Genomic DNA, 19,578 nt, shown 5'->3' with positions numbered 1-19,578 from the left:
CTCTCTCTCTTTTGGTTCATTGTGACAAATTGGACGATGTACGTGAGATAATAGGAGAGAATCATCGCTATGCCATTATTCCCATTTCCTTTTTCCAGCCACCTAATTTTATGTGCTTAATGTTTCACCTAGCAGACTTTAGATGAAACAGTTGTTAGAGAGAGAGAGAGAGTTTAGATTATTGTAATGAAGCTTTTGATTAACATAAACACAGATTTATAATTCTCATATTCTTCCTGTTTCAGATATGACATATTGTAAACCAAATGGATATTGGATGAACGAATAAATTTTATTAGTTGAAAGCGAAAGAATAAACAAAGAGTAAAAGTGAAATACATAGAATCAGTAATTGAATTAAATTTTAATGGGGCAATATACATAAAGAGTGAGCTTTTGCATTTTGCTTCTGACCGGGTATTAGCTCATATACTTGTAATAGACTTTTCATCAGAGCCTAAACAATATCATTGATCAAACGCTTATGGCGATGATAATGCTTTTCCAGGAAAACTCTGGAGGCACTTTCCACGGTTATACGCCATGTCTACAATGATGAAAAAAATAAAATAAGGATGGCTAATTTGTTATCTCAATCTTCATGGTAAAGAAAAAAAAAAAAATCTTTACCCGGAGTACTATATTTAAAAAAATAATTAAGAGACAAATATACATCCAGATAAGATTACTGATCAAAATTAATAAAATTACCCGGAGTACTATAATTCTTTATTTTTTTTGGGTTACAAAGTTTGAAGCTTCAAGCTAAGCCATCTTCAGGCTTAAAACATTCCCCCTCTAAAAAAATTGTATAAATATAACTTTTCCTACATTATTATTCTATCCCCATGTTTAGGGATTTTAGCCATAAAAGTAAGCTGGGATTCATAAAATTAATCACCGTATAGTTAGTTAAATTGTATAAAGCAATTCTAATTCTCAAATTGACAAATTACTTCCCCTCCAGAAACTCCCAGAAAACGAACTGATTCTAATGAATTGACCATCATAATTTTATATTGTTTGTTTTGAAGCTTCAATTTAAGGACAACAACCCAAGCATGGTTCGAATCCGGAAACAGTCCTAGCTTTAGTGACTTGTTGGTCATGGGTTCAAATCCGGAAACAGCCAAAGAGTCGCTGGGCAATGGAGTACGAAGTTTTTAACCCAAGCATGGTTATTTAAAACAAAACTTAAATCTAGTTTCCTAAATATTTTTAATGTTGTTTTCTTTATTAAAATTAGAATTTCATTTCATTAATTAATACACCAATAAAAGTTGGCATTAAATCATTAAGGTAAAATCCTAATCCTAATTGAAAAATAACTTCAAAAACACCTAGACATCTATTCTTTTCTCAAACACATTTAACAATTTTCATACAACAAAAGTTACATTACAATCCCAAGTTAAAAAAAAAATAAAATCTTCGAACCTAAAATACAATTTATTTGAATTCTTTTGTTTTAATTTGGTATGTAAGTTTAGAAATTTTTACTTAATTTCTCTTTAAAGCGTCTGCTAATTATTAGACCAAATTAATTCTTCTATCAATACTTGTTATAACTGAATTAATTTTGGTTGACAGCACAGATTTATATATTGTGACATCTTTCACATAATTTATCTCATGTTACCAAATTGAAGTTAACATAATAAATTAACAAAAAAAGTCCAATTAATAGTATAATAGAAAGATTTCATTCGCACCAATATCACAATTAAAAAAATACTTTAAAATACCAGAATAAAACAAACATTTTATACTTATAAAACTAAATTAAAATCAAAAGTACTCAAATGAGGACTTTAGTTACCATATATGAACCAATAGCATGCTTTGTTTGAAGAATATGAACTGAATTGGGCACACTCACCTTATGAATGGTTCCAAAGAGTGACGACTTGTTTCTGACATCCCTCACCCTCAGCTGCCGGAGCAACACCGACCTCCGCGTCACTTTCGGCGGCAGAAGAGATCTCCTTTCCACCACGGCGGCGCCACCATTCATAGGGCTGTCACAATCACATTCACTTTCCCTCTTCTTCTTCTTCCTCCGTTTGTTTTTTCCGGCCTCGTTGGAACCCGCTTCGGCGAACTTCCTCAGAAGCTCATCGGAAGATTTCCTGGTGACATGCTGAACCTTAGCTTCAGTAGCAATAGCAGTGTCCATTGCAAGTGAAACTGGTATAATATTCTATATGATATATGCACTATTTATGTAATGTAAGAAAATAGTAATAATAATATGATTATATATATGTGGTTTTAGAAGGGTGCTACAGTATATGGAGGGGGTGGTGAGGACCGTTATGGAAGGAATATTGCAGAAGCAAGCAAAAGTGGTAACCAATAGTGAGTGATTTATTGTTGAATAATGAATGAGAGAGGGAAGGAAATATAGCCGTTGGGTGGGGATAATAAATTGTGATTGGTTTAATTTTCATAAGGTTTTATTTCTTATCTCTGTTTTCTTTTTGGCTGTTTCTGTATATTCTGTATACGCGTATGTTTATGTTTAAGCTTGGCATGTGAATTTTCTGATGGCAACAATACAATACTAAAGAATTGAGAGGACCCACAATTGCGCTCTCCTTCTTCAGTTTCAGTGCTACCTTGTTTCAGTGTTGGCCTAATAAAAAAAAGTGTTTTATATTAGTCAGCCTAATAATGATTATGCCGTAATTAATAATAAACCTATGCTAAGGCCTAAGAGGAGCTGTAAAAGTTGGATCTGGATCGGGGGTGTCGCCAAAGCAGCAATATTCAATATTGAGGATTGATAACAACATACTTTTCCTAAATGTTAATATCTTATTGATTAAAAGGTATTCAAAACTAAACATTACAAATAAAATTGGTTATATATGAAACCTGCCTCAATTAAGTCCATTTTATCATTTCTGTTTCAGATTAGTACGTTACAACATAAAACCTGCCTCACTTTATATTATAAACACCAAAACAAGGTGATCCATCAGTCCATCACCAGTACTCTCCCTTCTCCGCATTCATTCTCATCATTTATAAAATATATTTTTGGTCTTGTATTTTTGGTAAAAATTAGTATTAATTTTTGTTTTAACTTTAATCAATTTAGTTTGAGGTTTGAAAAAAAGTAGTTTTTGCTGTGAGGATGAATGACCAAATTGATCAAAGTTAAAATTTGGAGACTAAAACTAAGTTCAAACAAAAGTACGAAAATATATCTTTTCCTATAATAATATATTGAATACTTTATTTTCTTAATGAACTAATATATTAAGCCCACTAGAAGTTGTAAAACAATTACAATAATAAAGTTGCATTTATAGAAAAAGAAACTTTTAGGAAGCGTTTGTTTTAAAATATTACTAGTTTTAGGAGAGAGCAAGCTTAAAAATAAGACATTCGCATATTTAATACGAATTTTGCTATAAAAAAAATAAGAATATAAAGGATACTTCTCTGTTGCTAAAAGGGTCTACACTTGAGAGCATTTTGGATACATTTCTTCAATGCCATGAGATTGTGCAGATTAACAATAAAACATCCAAAACTTGGTTGCATAATATTCTCCTTCCCTAAAACGATAAATAAGTGCAACTTATTTGTGCTTGTAGGTGTATATCTAAGATGGAGTGTTTAGTTATGAATTAATGTGCAATATAATTTAGCTGAGCAGATTCAAATTATTAATAATCGAATATATATAGCTGGTTGTATTTGCACATTAGTAAGCTTCGGCATGGGTGATCCACAAATGGTTGTGAAATCAGTAATCCATGTTAATAATTATTAGCGAATCAACAAACTTATAACTGACGTATAATAAAATTTAAAAATCAATGTATAAATGGCATGGGAGTTTAAAGCCACGTTAGAGTAGATCTGTAGAAAAACCTGAAACTGAGAAGGGGGGTAATTTAACCAAAAACGGTTAGTTTGAAATCTCACAGGTTCATCCAGATAGAGACGGAAGAAATATGTCCAAGATAAATAACATTCTTTTTCACTACCTTAGGAGCATACATATTTTTATCAATTGGGGACATTAAATTAAAAAATGACATTTTCGTTAAGTGTGAAAATAATAATCAACAGCAATTCAACTTGACACTGATAATACACAAGAGGAAGCCCCCCAAAAAGAAAACTTTTTTTGGACTTGAGTTCTATTTTCTTCCCTTTCTTGCATGCCATAAGCTTCAGCCTTCCTTGCCTGGTAAATTCTCCACCTCTTTTTTCTTGTATCTTGGAAATTTTCTTTAACCTGGCAAAGTTTATTGACTTTCCCAAGGATTGAAAACTGAGAATATTTCTAGAATTGGATCAGAACCAAAACTCTTGTCCATTAATCTTTGAGCAAATTATACTTATCTCCCCAGTTTAAGACTTATTACACTCACACTCACTCATTGTTAAGACTTATTACACTCACTCACTCATTGTTGAACCCCTACACAAAATCCCCTTAAGTTTTCAATTCCAGTACACATCTACCCCTGTTCCATTTATTTTAGCACATCATGTGTTGTGCACAAGTGATTTAATGAAATTTTTGTTCCAAAATACCCTCATCATCTTCTTAGACATTTGCTTTCAATAACACCATTACAAGAACACACCTCAAACAGTTTCTGAAATTTCAAAACACAAAAAAGAAAATTCTTTCAAGAACACTTCAAGACTACTAAACAATCATAAAAAACATGACCTTCAACACTAACAATCCATAGAAATTTCTCCCTGGGAAAAAACATAAAACAAGATCCAAGAGAACCTCATCAAAACAAAATCACTATCTTATAAACTATCAAAAACAGTACAAAAACAGTAAAAAGATGAGAACTTGAGAATCAAATTTAACAAAAATAAAAATAAAAATTTCAGATCCTTCTTAGAACATACACTTGCCGATGCCACCACTCTGGCACTGCCATGCCATGCCATAATCGCACGAGGTACCTCTTCAAATCTTCACTTCTGCAGTAGATTCGAGGGGGAAAGGGCAATTTTTGGGTCAAATCTTCACTCATCGCAAGTCACCTTCATCTTATTGGGCTAGTGTTGGGCGCTTCACTTGAGGGTTGTGATGTTTGGTGGAGTGGTGGTTATGGAGGTGAGGAAGATAGGTTGGGATAGTTTTGCGGCAAAAAGAGAAAGGAGGTTGGCGTCATGCGTCCTGTACCAAGTTGGACAGTATGAAAAGGATTAAAATTTAAAAGAAATAATTTTCCCGTTTTAATCATGAAGATACTAGACATATCAGTACTCAGTAAACAACATTTGTTAAGAAAAATTTCTCGAGCTCCTATTTCTTCAGGGTTGATGATATACCTCAGCCCTTTGGCGCTCGCGTTTCATGGAACATTCTTTTGCAGCTTCAAGGTCCATGTTAAGCTACTAAACAGAAATGCAAAAAGATAAAAGAAGCAAAAGATGAATGAAGATAACTTTTTCTCATATATTTTCATCCCATTGCATAATCATTATTTATAGAGGAACCTAGACACATAGGGCTGCTACTAAACATGGACCAACTGCCCCAACGCGCAATCACAGAGAGAAAGAATAACATAATTCACATATTTTTGTTATAACTCAATTCTCCCACCTGGTTAAACATAGTCACTGAGGAGGGGGCTGGCCTCTTAGGACTCCTTTTGGGTTTGGCCAACCAAACTCATTCTGGTGTGATGGGCGAGTTTGGCCCCAGAAGATACCACGTGGGAGAATTGAGATAGTTTACGGGATTCTTATAACCTTGAGGACAAGGTTGTTTTCCCAGATGGGGGAGTTGTTAGAAATATCAGTATGTTGCCCACTAGCAGACCCAAAAGGAACACTAAGAGGCCAACCCACCTCAGTGACTATGTTTAACCATGTGGGGAAAGGACAAACAGCAGCATATTCCCATTGTCTTATCCACTAATTTCATTATCACCAAATCAGATTCTGTTATAACAAAAATATACGAATCATGCTATTCCTTCTCTCTGTGATTGCACGCGGGCAGCTGATCCATGTTTAGTAGCAACCCTATGAGCCTAGGTTCCTCTATAAATAATGATTATGCAATGAGAATGAAAATATATGAGAAAAAGTTATCTTTATTCTTCTTTTGTTTCTTTTATCTTTCTGCATTTCTGTTTAGTAGCTTAACATGTAAATTTTAGCAATGGTGTGCAATGGAGTGGGTCGGAGGAAGGGAGTGAGGTTCGTGGAAAAGCTCATCGAATTGGATGAGGAGGGAGGTGGTGGCTGGGGGTGTGTTTTGGTCTGTGGGGGGTTGTAGGGAAGAGGAAGGTTGGGCTAGGGCCGGAACTGGCGATAAGTGAAACAAAGCGAAAATGCTCAGGGTCTAGGCAAACCGCTTAAGCTGTTGGTTTGAAGCAGTGGAAAGGGAGAAAGGGACATCTGCGAAAAGGTTGATGGGCTAGCCCAAATACAAAAATGACACGGTGAGGTTGGTGTAGTCCATGGTGACTGAGCCTAGTAACTTTAGCCATTGAACCCCCAAAACTATGTCTGCACTGCTGAGGGGAAGGTGATAAAGGTTGAGGGTGAATGTGTGACCTTGAACGGTAATGGATACCTAAGGGGAAGTGGTGTTGCAGTCGAGAATACTATCGTTATCCACCATCACCTGGAGTGCAGTTGTTGGCAACGACAACAGATTGAGGAACTTGGCCATTCGCGACTGGATGAAGTTGTATGTGCTGCCTCCGTCAACCAAAATCACGACACTGTGGTGGTGGATGGAGCCATATATGCAAAAATTCTCTGGTGCCAGCATCCCTGCTAGTGCGTTGAGACTTATCTGAGGAAAAGAATTGGGTTCATGATCGAGGGGTGCTAAGTTGTCAGAAGAAGTGTCCCCTGAGGGAAATCCTGAACACTGGGTTCCAAGTTTGCAATGAACAGGTGGAGACGTAGCTTGCATTTGTGATCAAGAATCCATTTCTCGTCACAGTGATAGCATATACCTTTGTCTCTGCAAACAACCATTTCCTCTAGTGTTAATCGTTGAAGGGAATCTTGGAGCTGGACGGAGTTGAAGATCCTGCGGTAGTTGGTGTCGGCGATGGCGGATTCTGGGAGGAAAATGAAGTTGCAGGCCGAGGTCCGCGGCGCCTGTCGTTGAATTTGTCTTCCTGGAGTTTGGCTAAGGCAACTGCCTGAGGAAGAGACAATGGCTGGAGGCCTGTACCTCCCAACGGAGTTCCAGGGTCAAACCGGAAATGAAACAGCTCAATAGGAATGGAGGGCCGAGGCCCACGATCTGGTTTGCTAGACGTTCAAATTCCGTCAGGTAGTCATTGGCGGTGCCTCGCTGTTGCAATTTGAACAAGGCATCCTACGGATTGTCGTAAAATGAGGGGGCGAAACGGGACCCCAAGGCCCAAAGCATCGCCGGCCACGAAGTGAGGAACCCGTTTTGAGACATCCACTGGTACTAGCATAATGCCAGTCCCTCCATGTAGAACGACGCCACCGTGAGTCTCTCGTGATCCGGTAAACCTTGATAATCGAAGAACTGAGAAATTTGAAAGATTTATCCCATAGGATCCTGTCCGTCAAACCATGGCGCCTCTAATTTCATGTGAGGTCAAGAAGGTGGGGGTGGAGATGGGGTTGGTGGTGATTTCAGAGATGTGGGAGTGGTAGTGATTGCTACCAGACATTCGAGGATTGAATCAATTTTAATATTCACTACGGACTAAGCTTGGGATAATGCAGCATGGTTTTGGGCCACAGTGGTCTGTCCCTAGGTAAGGCGATTGACAGCCTCTTCCAGGTGGTCAGTGGTTGTTTGTCTGGTATTATGTTCGGGCATGATGGAAAGTGGTGGCTGCCAGGTCGAACCAGTTGTGAAGCTACTAAACAGAAATGCAAAAAGATAAAATAAGCAAAAGAAGAATGAAGATAACTTTTTCTCATATATTTTCATTCCCATTGCATGATCATTATTTATAGAGGAACCTAGGCACATAAGGCTGCTGCTAAACATGGACTAGCTGCCCCAACACACAATCACAGAAAGAAGGAATAACAGAATTCATCATCTTCCTTTTGTTATTCTCTGCATTGTGATTAAAATTTATAAGCCTATCATATCATGGTTCTGAAAACACAATAGAAAGAGCAACAACAGCAGGATTCTGTCTGGGAACCATTCATGTATAAAAACTGCTTTGGCATTCCTCCCACATATCGCCAAAATTATATATATATAAAGGATCAATTGACACTGAATGTCAAACTTGACAAATTGAGATCTTCTATAACTTTTAAAAAATGTTAAACTTTATCAATCCAACTTTTACATAGAAAGTTCTCATGGGAAAGATCAAGTGTGTAATTTCATATAATTTCAAAATTGATATTTCATCACATCACTTTATTTTAACATATTATCTATTATTAAAAATATAATTAAATTCTACTAATAGATTGCAAATCTATGAATGACTAAATTATTTAAAATTTGGTATAGATGATCATTAGTATAATATCATATAATTCAACAGTTGCATTGTTAAAATATAACATTTGTATGAAGCTATTAAATGTGTCATGTTAGACACTATAAAGAAAGATTAAAAATTTGTTCATATGCATCTCTAATAACTAATTCTGTTCTCCAATATATACAGAAGAAAATTGACAGAGTGCCTCTAAGTTCTAACTTCTAGCATAAATAATGAGTAACACAAAAGTTTAACAGCAATTTTCTTACCTTGAAAAGCCTCACTTGGCATGCTAGTAATTGCTTGTAGCATCCTTGTGTGCCTTCCATCATCTTCCTCTCCAGAATCGTCACTAAGAGCATTTTCATTCGAGTAATCATCATCCTCACTTTCAACATCAGATTACGCATTCTCATCCTCAAATTGATGAGAAAGGTCATCCTGGACGACAAAACCAGGGTTGTAACGCTTATTCTTGGTGGACACCTCCTCAGCTCGTTCTTCCTTGTACTCGTGTACATCATTGTCATTGTAGTCGTCAGAATCAATGCTGTCAAAGGAAGTGGTAGGGTTTAAACAGTCAAGCTGTTTTTGCAAAGATGAGGGCAAACAAGGGCCCCTCTCCTTCTGTTGAGTGTTTGGCCGCTTCTTCTTCGACTTCGGTCTTTGGCGGTTGCCTTCATTCCTCTCCTTCCGCTTCTTGTCTGCCATTGTCTGCAGCTGGCTGCTTCAGAACAACAACAATTATAATATCAATCTACTGTTCTTAAACATCGATTAACTTAACGGAGACAGTTTATTTAGCTAGCATTGCATCAATGACAATGGTTCTAAATTGCGGTTCGCGACCACAATTTCTCACAATGTCAAGGATCGCGACAAAACTGCAACCGCAATTTAGAACCATTTCACAGCCATACATAACGTATCAATGCTTGCTTTGTTACTACAAATATTAAAAGCAATCGAAAAGAACAAAACAAAATAGTTTTGGAAAATTGTCCTCTATAAAACTTGACCTAAATTATTGATTCAAAGAATCCAAACTTTGCTGCAATGGAACACTAGAGTTTAGAAAACTCAAAATAACAACTCAGCGCACAACTAGAAAATAAATAATATTCAAAGAAAATAAAACAAAATCAAATGTACTCACTGAACTGAAGGAAGAACCGAAGCAGAGTCGCAGAGAGAGGGGCTCTCGTTCCAACAGAAGTAAGTAGTGCGCGATAGTACTGATAGTGATCTTACTAGTTACCAAATACCCAAATTTGTAAAGAAAGTGCCACGTATTAGTCCCCATTGTTACACGTTATGGTCTTTTTGTCATATATTTAAACAATAATTTTACACTTAAAGTTATATTTTTAAGAGTTTGTTTCACATTAAATTATTAAGTTTAGAGATAAAACTGTCTATCAGATTATTTTTATAATTTTTTTTATTAAATTTAAATTTTTTTTATTTTTATAGGGACCAATTTATCAATATTTCACGTCTTCATGAACAAATTTTACTATTTAATTATTATAAATTATATTTTGAATTTATAATTAATAATTTAAATTGTAATATAAGACTATATTTAACTATTGAAAATTTATTTTAAAGACTAGTTTGAAATGGGAGAAGAGTAAATTTTAAAATAATTGTAAAAATAATGTGTGTAAAAGAGAAAAGAAAATATGTAAAAAAAAATTAACTTCGAGTAGTTTATAATTTTATTATACCAAAATAAAGTAGTTTATAATTTTTACCGATAATATGGCTATGCAGTTAAAAAAATCATTTTACTCTAACAGATATTTTTATCTCATATAAAATTATTCATATGCCTATTGGTTATTTCGCCATGGGAGATTTATGTAAAAAAATTGTTAAAGTAAAATCTATAAAAAAAAATATATTTAATCTTCATATATAATTAGTACAAAGATTTTTATACTATTAATCAATTAAAACTTATCTTAGATATATCTTTTAAGTAATTTTTATAAAAACTAACAATTTTTATCATATATTATTATGTATAAACGTATATGCCAATGTAAAAAAAATACTTATCAATATATTTTAATTTTTTAAAGGCTATCAATATATTTTAACTAAATTAAAAAATATAATTTATAAATAATTTTACTATTTAAACATCAAATAAATAAATTATCTTTAATATTATAGATAATTATTTTCTCACTTACGTTTAATCTTTTTAGTATACACACGTCTCAAAATATAATTTCTAATTTAAAAGTCACAAACAGAAGTTTTACTACTTAAAAGGTCCAATATCTCACTTTAGCGACATTATACCCGGCCGTTCAGTTGAGAAACTTGGTTTCTCGTAAATTTATCTGCAAGATGAGTTTGACCCAGTAAGAGAATGAGATAAAAGAAAGAAAAAGTGATATGACAGTGAAAATATAAATAAAAATTAATGAAATATTTGAAATAGAAAAATGTTCACCTTTTTAAAGGTAAGAAAATGTTCTTTAAAATTACTCCAACGGATGTTCCTATTATCACAAGATCATTGGCAATTTTTCTCCTTGTGGATTGTGGTTTCTTCTTCACCCTGCCGCGTGAAAATTACATTTTTTTTCCTTATTTGCTTGGGTAAATAATCAAGTTAGAACCTAAAACCTTTTATAAGCTAGTCAAATTCTCCGCTATCAAGTGGATCCTAATAGATTGTAGTAGTAACATTAGTAGCAAAGCTAGACATGCCCATTGCTTGTAAGGAAAAATTGATCAAAGTAGCTTTATTCCTTTTGACTTTCAACACATTGAAGCATTATTTTATTTTCCCTATTAGAAGAACGAAATTGTTTAAGCTACAACATCAGTAAGGAATATTAGGCCACCTTCAAAGGAGGTAGAACTAAGCTTTAAGAAGAAAACTAACCCACGAGGGAAGGTCGTAGACAACACATCAGCACGTCTTACATAAAGAAAAACCGGAACTGAATAAAAAACAATCTATCTACTAAGGAAAGACCATGCTTGGATAAAGCATCAGCTACTTATTCCAAGAAAGAACAGATTTGACTAGAGGCGCACTCAGGTGGGTGTCTAAGCAGCCATCCTTGATCATCTTAATGGCTAAAAGAGTCAGATTCTACCATCAGATGATTGATTCCTCTTGAACCAGCCAAGTTAAGACCAAACCAATAATATTGACTTCCATCCTAGTGCAAACCGATTATCAACTAATGTATAAATACTATGTTACATTGAAAACTAATAAGAAAAATAAACATAGAAGTCAATATATATCAATATTACAAAAATATATTGCACTAAAGAAACGCAGATAGCCTTCCTCAACTGTCAGCTTCAATTTTCAGTTCTTGGCTGATGTCCCAAGATACACCAATAACAGCACCATGAACAAACTTCCAAAACCTGTATTATGAGATTACTATAAGAAACTGTTCCTATTTGTCGTGCCTGGATGTAAATGTGAATCATATGTGTACATATACACTGGATGGCACATTCAAACTTCAAGTCTATTCAAGGGAGAAAAAGAAAATGGCATTAGCCATCGAAATCAAATTAATTTAGGTAAATTATATCTGTAATTATTATAGTGGGGAAACCACACTGTTTCTCGATGCTCCCAGACAAACAAAAAAAAAAGTTTCAATTATGAAACCTACATGTTCAGATTAACTACCAAAACCATTTGAGATTAAACTTGACACACTAGACTTAGAAATCAGATGAATTTAAGTAAGTTGTATCTGTATTTATAATTGTGGAGAAGCCACACTAACTACTAATTTAAGAGCAGTTTTTACATGAGAATGTTCCTATGAGCAGTTTTTACAAGATACATTTTCTCAGTTTAGAGAAGCTATAATTGTATAAACACTACGCTCATGCTAGAACTGTTCAAAATTTAGAAGCTTACAAATTTAAATACCACAACAACTTCATTCTGCATTCTTATGAGCTGAATTGAGTTCCAAAACTGAGAGCATAACAATCAAGGTCCCTCAGATTTAGCTGCAAATAAAAAAAAAAAATTCACAAGTCAGCAAGAAGAATTACATCAGAAGAAACCAGCTATTATATCACAACCAAACATTAAGCAAGGAAAACAACCCCTCCGCAGTCATAATCCTACCACTAATATTTCTATTGACTACATTTTTATCAAATATGGATGATTCTAGAACTGCATCAGTGGCAACCAAGTAGGATTGAACTAAAACTTCTACCTTCTTGGAGGAGAAAGCAAGAGATAACTGATTAGATCAGTGAAGTTCATGGCATATTAACAAAGTAAATAACACAAGCTTAAAAGTTTGCAGCATGGACTTATTACTTGATTCATTGATAGTTAAAAATTACATATTTACAAGTATCACCTTCAACCCAACTGGGAACAATATCAGCCATCTTATAGCTGAGGCTTGGAGGACTTTCAGGCAACATCACTGCTTTCCATTATAGTAGGGAAAGAAAAGACAATCTACATACCAAAACCTATTGGTCTCATGCCCAATCCATAACCAAAATAATTGGATGTGCCCAATTAACCAATCTTTGTCTCATACCAAAACCTTCCATGATTTTCTCCAAAGAGAACCCTTTATGTATGGAAGATTTGAACAAAAGAATAAAAACATAGTTTTTGGATGTGCTTTCTTTTAATTGAGCTTTTAAAAATTGCTTTATTATATAATAGAAGGGAGAAAAGCAGCAAGAAAGATAGCATTGAAATTCTAGCCAAGAACCATATTTTCAGGCAGTTAATCATTTACAGAAACCTGTTTTAGTTGAGTACAAAGAAATGCCTAAAGTGAATCTCATTAGTACATTCAACTAATGGAGTAATATGTTACCTTAAACACCTGACCAGAGACATGTTACTGACATGCTAATGGAGTAATATATTTGTGCATGTATTAAAGGCCACATTTATACAAGTATAAAAGGCCATCCTAGAAGACACCGGACCATATCTAAGTTAACATTAAGTGTGTGAGATTTGGAGCTCACCATAACAGCAACTCCAGTTTCACTGAATTTAGGAACACATACGAGTCTCACCAACTGCCCTTCTGATCCTGCAATCAACATGAAAAATTGATTAAAGTTTTAGGGAAGGGATATTATAGTAAATGCAAATCAGAAACGAAGTAACTTTCATTTCTGCAATGTAGATTTTAGAATGAAAATACCCTTTATGACACGAGTTTCAAATTTATCTTGATTTCCAATAAAGTAAACATGAGGACAGCTCTCAATGAAGAAAGGATCCTTATCAGTATAAGGATAGCATCCTGGAAGACAACAGTCACAATCAGAAGTCAGAATAACTAAATATTCATTTTTTTTAAGAAGTTGAGACTTCTTCAGAAATAGCAGGTAATCTAATTAATGTTCAAACTTCAAGAAAAATTGGCTGACCTAAGCGAAAAATGACAGATTATTGATAACCAAGGAAGTGTAAAAGCATTGAGGCATATATAATGTACATACCAAGAGTATTAGGTGCAGTGGGTGCCAAATGCCTCCATCTTAATGTCCTTTCCATGAATTCAAGTTTATCTTTTGCCTCTGAATACTTCTCAAGATCATCTACATTTTGGCCGGATGTCCCAAGAAACCTGGAAGCAGTGTGGGGATCATGTTCGAGGTATAGTAGATTTAACATCAAAGAGAGTAATATTGAGAATAACCTATTTACCTGACATTATCAAGCTCAAAACAATGAGGATTTGTACAAGATCTAAAAGTATTATACGTTGACGACCCAGGGAAAAGGCATCTATGCAATGACTGAAAGTGATAATTTTAGTAATAATGTCAAACAACACGTGTTAATATGCCATATATAACCCTTAAAGGATAACATAAGGACCTGCTGTGGTAATGAGAAATTAGCAGGGTCACTGGGTCCTGGCATGATATCCAAAGGCAAACCAGCAGCTATCTGAAAAGCAAGTAAAAGTTAAGCAAATTATTTAGAAAAACAAGAACTAAAATATAAGAACCAAGCTAATGAAATGAACCTGACTCAACAGAATATCTAGCTCCTTTATTGGCTCAGCCATTCTTGAGAGATCCTTTGAAGCCAAATTCTGCAAATATTGATGAAAAGGCCCATAAATGAAGTTAGGAACTAGCGATTAAATTCCAGAAAACTGCTTGTATTATTTACTGAAATCAGCTCCATGATGAGCTGTTATAAGCGAAAGGAGACTGATATGTAAAAGAAAAGGATGTCAGTTAGTTAGTCAGCTACTGTTATTTCTTAGTTGTCGGGTAGCTGCCTATAAATAAAGTAGGGCTGTTGCATTTTAGACAGGCTGGAATAATAATAACAGAAGTGCAGTGCACAGCTTCTTTGATCTCTCTGTTCTTCTCTGTTCCCCTTCCTTTCTGTATTTCTGTTTATTTGTCTTTCCCACTTAAATTTTACATAAGAGACTCCAGAGCAGAATGCTACTCAAAGAAACAAGCTTGTCTGCTCACAACCCGTGCCAAAAGCAATAGTAAAAAATAACTAACTCCCTTCACTCCAAAACTCAACTCCCTATAACCTCCCACCCAGATTTCAGAATTTATGCCAATACACAACTAATTCTTCCAATTCAGCAAAACGAACTAAGAATCAGGACCAACTTTTCTCTTCCTAACATAAATCTTTCAGATCTAGGCCTTTTTGGGTCCAAGTCCAATGTGGTGCAGGTTTGGATTGTTTGGGCCATCAACCCTATAAATTCCACACTTTAGAAATATCAAATGACAACCTATGAATTCAAAATTTTCACTAGTTTGTATGTATAACCAGGATTAGTGCCAATAAACTATATAGAAAATTGGAAGACATAAATGTGCAATGTGTGTTGTCTAGCACCAAGATATCAATCAAGACATGAGATAATCAACCAGAGTGTCTAAATCTAAAATGCAACTCTAATAAGTTAAGAAGTAGCTGGACAACTTAGTTCCTCTCATCTAATTATTCTTTAGAACATGTATCAGATTATTATATTATATTCCTCTACAAATGTGCATTACTATAGAAATCTAATCACATAAGAGAAAGCAAGTGTAATCAAGGAATTCAGATACCAGAGAAAGTTAAATGGTGATGATACAACACAAATTACAACAGAGAGAAGAGTCGGTGATATTTTCTTAATGCATGAAATGAAGGTGTTTACTTTATTACAATACTTATGTTGAGTGCATTGTTTAAACTTGTTAAAGAAAAAAATATTAGCATAGGAAACCAAATAGTAGAAATTAAATGCATTATCATTAAAGAAACTCATGTTGAATTCGTTGAGATATTAGTGCTGGTTATTAGTCTATTATATTACTTTTGTACTACGCATTGTCACATATTTGTACTATTCTTTCCCTACAATTAGATCTGTCCTTACACTGTAAAGCTCTGGCAAGTAGTAAATGACATATGCAGAAGTAAAGGTTTCTCTCTGTAATCCTTTTATTTTCCTCTCTCTCTCTCTCCCTATACAGTAACATAAATACCTGTCCATTAAGAAGTCTGTGAGGTATCTCAATTAAATTTCCAGCAAAGACAACTTGAGCAATTTGTGATGCAATACTTTGCTCCTGTTTAATTTGTCACTTTTGATTAGTTAAAACTTTGAAATGTTACATAATTATCAACATGAGAAAGTTGAGAGAAAAGAAGAATAAACCTTCTCATCTCCTAAATGCCCTGTAATATGATCAATGAGAAGCTGAAACTGAAGAGGATTAGAGCTGCTGCTCCCAACACTTAACCCTGACACAAGAACAACATATTTGTCTTCCCCTGTTGAATCCAAATAAAAGAAAATTTTAAGCCAATATTTTTAATAAAAATGGAAATGTTAATAACAAATAATGAAGTATGGAGCATCAAAGATGCACAGTTAAAAGAACAAAATGGCAAGGCTATTGCACATCATCCGTGCATTAACACAAGCAGGAGGAAATGAAGCATACAGCAAGCAACATATTTGAATTATGATGCTGGATAACTTTTTAAAGTTTGACTATATAAAGAGAAAGATAAGAAACTAGTTTCTTTAACTCCAGAAAATACAATTAAAATCATATGCAATCAAATGGAAAGAGACTATGCTAAAGAAGGGAAACAGAAGGCTATTTATGCTTGCTGACTATGAATAATAAAATTTTCAAACACCACAAGTTCTGAAAAAATATTATATAGATAACAAAAACAACACTTCATGCAGGAAAGTGGGTGTGGGATGCTAATTCACCACATATTCATGCATCCTCAAATGGGAAATCATAGTCTACCATTTGTGGCTAAGATCTGGGCAAAAAAATCCCATAATGATGCCATGTGTGTGCGTTAGTGGGTTATAACATGTAAAAGATAAAGAAGAGGTACTTGATTTAAGGGGAAATTCTATCTGTGGTGGTAAGCCAGCTTGTAGGACATCCTGAACCAAAAAGTCGCCTGCCCCCGTTTCCTTTCCAAGTAAAGCAACCACAATTCCTGTCAAGACAATGTTAGCATAAAATGATCATGTCCAAGATGACAGTCATTCGTATGGCAGACAAGTTGCAATTCCTATGAGAATGAATATCATTAAGCTACATGTTTTATTTCTAGATAGCTCAGATAAATATTAAACAAATCTGAAAACAAATAAATACAATATTGTTTGAATCACCCGTTCACACCCACATCAAAAAAAAAAAAAATGAAGGAAGGAAAAAATTGAGGATACCAAACCTTGCCTTCTTATCACAAAATCTATTTTAGTGAATTAAGATAAATTGTTCATCATATAGACCTGTTACATATTCAGATGGCGAAATGATATACCCACTGAGCTTAACCCGCCCACTTTCATCTTCCAAAACTAGGTGATCATCCGGGTGTATGAAGTTATGTGGCTTGACGAGTGGAACCACTGATCTCTGTACATTATTGGCAGAAAAATAGTGAAATACAACACCATGGCACATTATTATCAATTTTCATACAAAGAAAGCATAAAATCACCCATATATAACAAATTCAAGTCCTCACTCTGGAGAGTAGAATGACCCACGTCTACGTGCATACTCTCCTCACATAGTCCCATGGCACAAGAGCTTTTGCATTAAATCAAGTCAATATTTTTCCTCTTTAATTAGTATTCACCCAAAAAACATTTTTGCTTTTCTTATCAAATACTCAAATTTCTACAAGTAACACTAACATAATGATATGTTTGCAAATCATCGTCAACACAAACTAACTAAATTTTAAGATTTTCCAAAACTGAATGTTTCAAATGCCAGTATTTTAATAATTTTATCATCGCTAAAATAATTTTCAATCAATTAAACTAATCTTTGAGTTTAATTTCTATATTTACATTGTCAACCAATCAGAAACCAATGTTGATACGACTTTTAAGGTAGTCAGTATAAAAGTCAACAACTTATCATACATGCCAATTTGTTATGGGATAAACCGTAAACATGTAAGAATGCTTTTACATTGTTAGCGCATTTATTATTTACTCTTAATCTTCTTTAAAATATATTTTTTTACAGTTTACTAATAAAGTTATAATATGTACAAGTACTCATGCAATATAATTGGAGATAGTAATAAAGTAGAACCGAGAGTTTACCTCCTTAGAATACTCATCAAGAATGCAAGGTTTGAGCTTCATGTGTTTATAGAGGGTTCCAACAATGACACACTCCTTGCCCTCTTCCAATCCCAGCACCGTGCACACTGTAGAAAACAGAAACCGGAAAATAACTAATTGAAGCCTCAAAGCAACGAAAACCACACCACACACAAACATGATGTTAACCTAAGTGGGAGATAGTAGAAAAAGGTGGTGAATTTGAGAAAAAGGGAGGGTAGGGTACCGGGAGAATTGGGTTTCCAATGAGGAATGAGGGAATACAAGAGTGTTCGCATCAAATGAAGGCGCGCGAAGTAAATCTGGCTGTATTGCTGACCCTGATACGTCTCTTTCCCTATTTCGAACGCTTCGTCCTGCGTCATAGAAAATCAAATTAGCACATTCATCAACAAATCACAATGCAGAGAGAGAGAGAGAGAGATGAACCAGAGAGGCATAGGCACACTGCACTCGCTCCATTCCCATGGCGGGAACACTTGCCTCGCTCCAATTGTTTGTTTCTTTCGACTTGGCAAGAACTACATCATATAAATATTCAACTTAAGTTATTAATTTGTTATTATATTAAGTTAAGCTGAAAGTATCAACGGGGATGTAGCTCAAATGGTAGAGCGCTCGCTTTGCATGCGAGAGGCACGGGGTTCGATCCCCCGCATCTCCATTGTATATTTTAATTATGTTTGCAATTTTTTTTTTTGTTATGATAATAATAATGCTCATTGGTTTTTAGCAAAGGACAAAATTGACCTACAATTTCTCTTTGTAGCAATACTGTCATTCTCCGGTCATCCTCTCTTTGTGGCATCAATGCATGTACCACCATTGTCTTCAATTTCTGAATTTATTCCAATTCAGGACCTTAGCTCCACTTTTTCCAATTTGTGAAATCCTTTTCTAGAAACCCTTAATCCATAATCAAGGGTAGTAGTGCAAAGCAACGAACTTGAGAAGAATCATTGGTGATCCCGCATCTAAGTTGCAGAGCACATGAAGTGGTGAGACCTGCATAATCGTCCCGAAACGTTTCATTGGGGTCACCGCTCTTAACTGCATAATATGGTCGGCGCCGGTAGGGGTGGCGACGCCGCCGCTAACAAAGTGGGCAACGTGTGCCAACCTCGCCCTTGATGCATATCATTGTGGCGCTAGCGTGGATGCAGAATATGGCCTCACTGAGGTTGCCACATCTGACATGAAGGAATGCAAAGGTTGTTTGGCAAATGTGATCCCATCAAAAGAAAACAGCTTGCGGTGTTAAGACTCAGTTTTGATGACATGGAAAAAATAGTATACGTGTTCTAATATAATTAGACAACAGTAAAAACAGTACCTAATAGTTATCTCCTCTTACGTTAAGGATTTGAATGTTTTGAAGTTAGAAAAACCATCTTCACAATTTTAAATACAAAAAAAGTGTTTTATAAGTATGTACTTTTAAATTACATTAACGATTTAACATTATTTTC

The 19,578-nt window shown here is 34.8% G+C and overlaps 3 protein-coding genes and 1 non-coding gene across 13 annotated transcripts; 1 reads left to right on the top strand and 3 right to left on the bottom strand.

The window, feature by feature from the left end:
* Positions 1–277: 277 nt before the first annotated feature.
* LOC100305935 (uncharacterized) lies at positions 278–2,231 on the bottom strand. Its single transcript, NM_001248253.2, is given in 2 exon segments — positions 278–547; positions 1,880–2,231. Coding segments are annotated over 2 exon segments (387 nt in total). The 5' UTR covers positions 2,177–2,231; the 3' UTR covers positions 278–457.
* Positions 2,232–4,041: 1,810 nt separating this feature from the next.
* Positions 4,042–9,824, bottom strand: LOC102660761 (uncharacterized). Of its 8 annotated transcripts, none has more exons than XR_005889897.1 (4): positions 9,613–9,824; positions 8,726–9,180; positions 5,323–7,865; positions 4,042–5,167 (listed from the first exon to the last, which is right to left on the bottom strand). XR_005889897.1 is itself a non-coding variant. In XM_041012546.1 (4 exons), exons 2-4 carry the CDS (start codon positions 8,984–8,986, stop codon positions 5,159–5,161), a joined length of 333 nt encoding a protein of 110 aa, XP_040868480.1. In that variant the 5' UTR covers positions 8,987–9,183; positions 9,613–9,806; the 3' UTR covers positions 4,042–5,158. The 8 variants fall into 8 exon arrangements, 2 of the variants coding, with proteins under 2 accessions (XP_040868480.1, XP_006604387.1); XR_005889901.1 differs by having other exon boundaries at positions 5,323–7,862; XR_005889900.1 differs by having other exon boundaries at positions 5,323–5,388; positions 8,726–9,183; positions 9,613–9,804.
* A 1,401-nt stretch (positions 9,825–11,225) lies between these two features.
* On the bottom strand, positions 11,226–19,299 carry LOC100805951 (DNA polymerase delta small subunit). 3 transcript variants are annotated; one of them, XM_041012545.1, is made up of 16 exons: positions 18,864–19,299; positions 18,539–18,630; positions 18,336–18,465; positions 18,089–18,195; positions 17,294–17,384; positions 16,849–16,956; positions 16,145–16,260; positions 15,972–16,055; positions 14,483–14,551; positions 14,332–14,403; positions 14,158–14,249; positions 13,950–14,077; positions 13,649–13,750; positions 13,467–13,534; positions 12,373–12,467; positions 11,226–11,861 (listed from the first exon to the last, which is right to left on the bottom strand). In XM_041012545.1, exons 2-15 carry the CDS (start codon positions 18,575–18,577, stop codon positions 12,408–12,410), a joined length of 1,266 nt encoding a protein of 421 aa, XP_040868479.1. In that variant the 5' UTR covers positions 18,578–18,630; positions 18,864–19,299; the 3' UTR covers positions 11,226–11,861; positions 12,373–12,407. The 3 variants fall into 3 exon arrangements, with proteins under 3 accessions (XP_040868479.1, XP_003554206.1, XP_014627261.1); XM_003554158.4 differs by having other exon boundaries at positions 12,385–12,467; positions 17,258–17,384; positions 18,864–19,295; XM_014771775.2 differs by having other exon boundaries at positions 17,258–17,384; positions 18,864–18,882.
* On the top strand, positions 18,701–18,773 carry TRNAA-UGC (transfer RNA alanine (anticodon UGC)). Its single transcript has one exon. It is a non-coding gene; the product is annotated as a tRNA-Ala (tRNA).
* Positions 19,300–19,578: the final 279 nt, after the last annotated feature.

This window comes from Glycine max, chromosome 19 (genome assembly GCF_000004515.6).
Source record: "Glycine max cultivar Williams 82 chromosome 19, Glycine_max_v4.0, whole genome shotgun sequence".
Lineage (NCBI taxonomy): Eukaryota > Viridiplantae > Streptophyta > Magnoliopsida > Fabales > Fabaceae > Glycine > Glycine max.
Note: the sequence above shows the minus strand (reverse complement) of the source record. Positions and strands in the feature narration are given on the sequence as shown.

Coding starts and splice junctions, on each gene's coding strand:
- LOC102660761 (XM_041012546.1), bottom strand. CDS start 8,986: ATGACAATGATGTACACGAGTACAAGGAAGAACGAGCTGAGGAGGTGT. Junction 5,386..8,725: donor GCCAAGTGAGGCTTTTCAAG/GTAAGAAAATTG, acceptor TCTGTTTAGTAG/CTTAACATGGACCTTGAAGC.
- LOC100805951 (XM_003554158.4), bottom strand. CDS start 18,577: ATGGGAATGGAGCGAGTGCAGTGTGCCTATGCCTCTCTG. Junction 16,261..16,848: donor AGAATTTCCCCTTAAATCAA/GTACCTCTTCTT, acceptor TGGATTCAACAG/GGGAAGACAAATATGTTGTT. Junction 14,552..15,971: donor ACAGACTTCTTAATGGACAG/GTATTTATGTTA, acceptor CAATATTTGCAG/AATTTGGCTTCAAAGGATCT.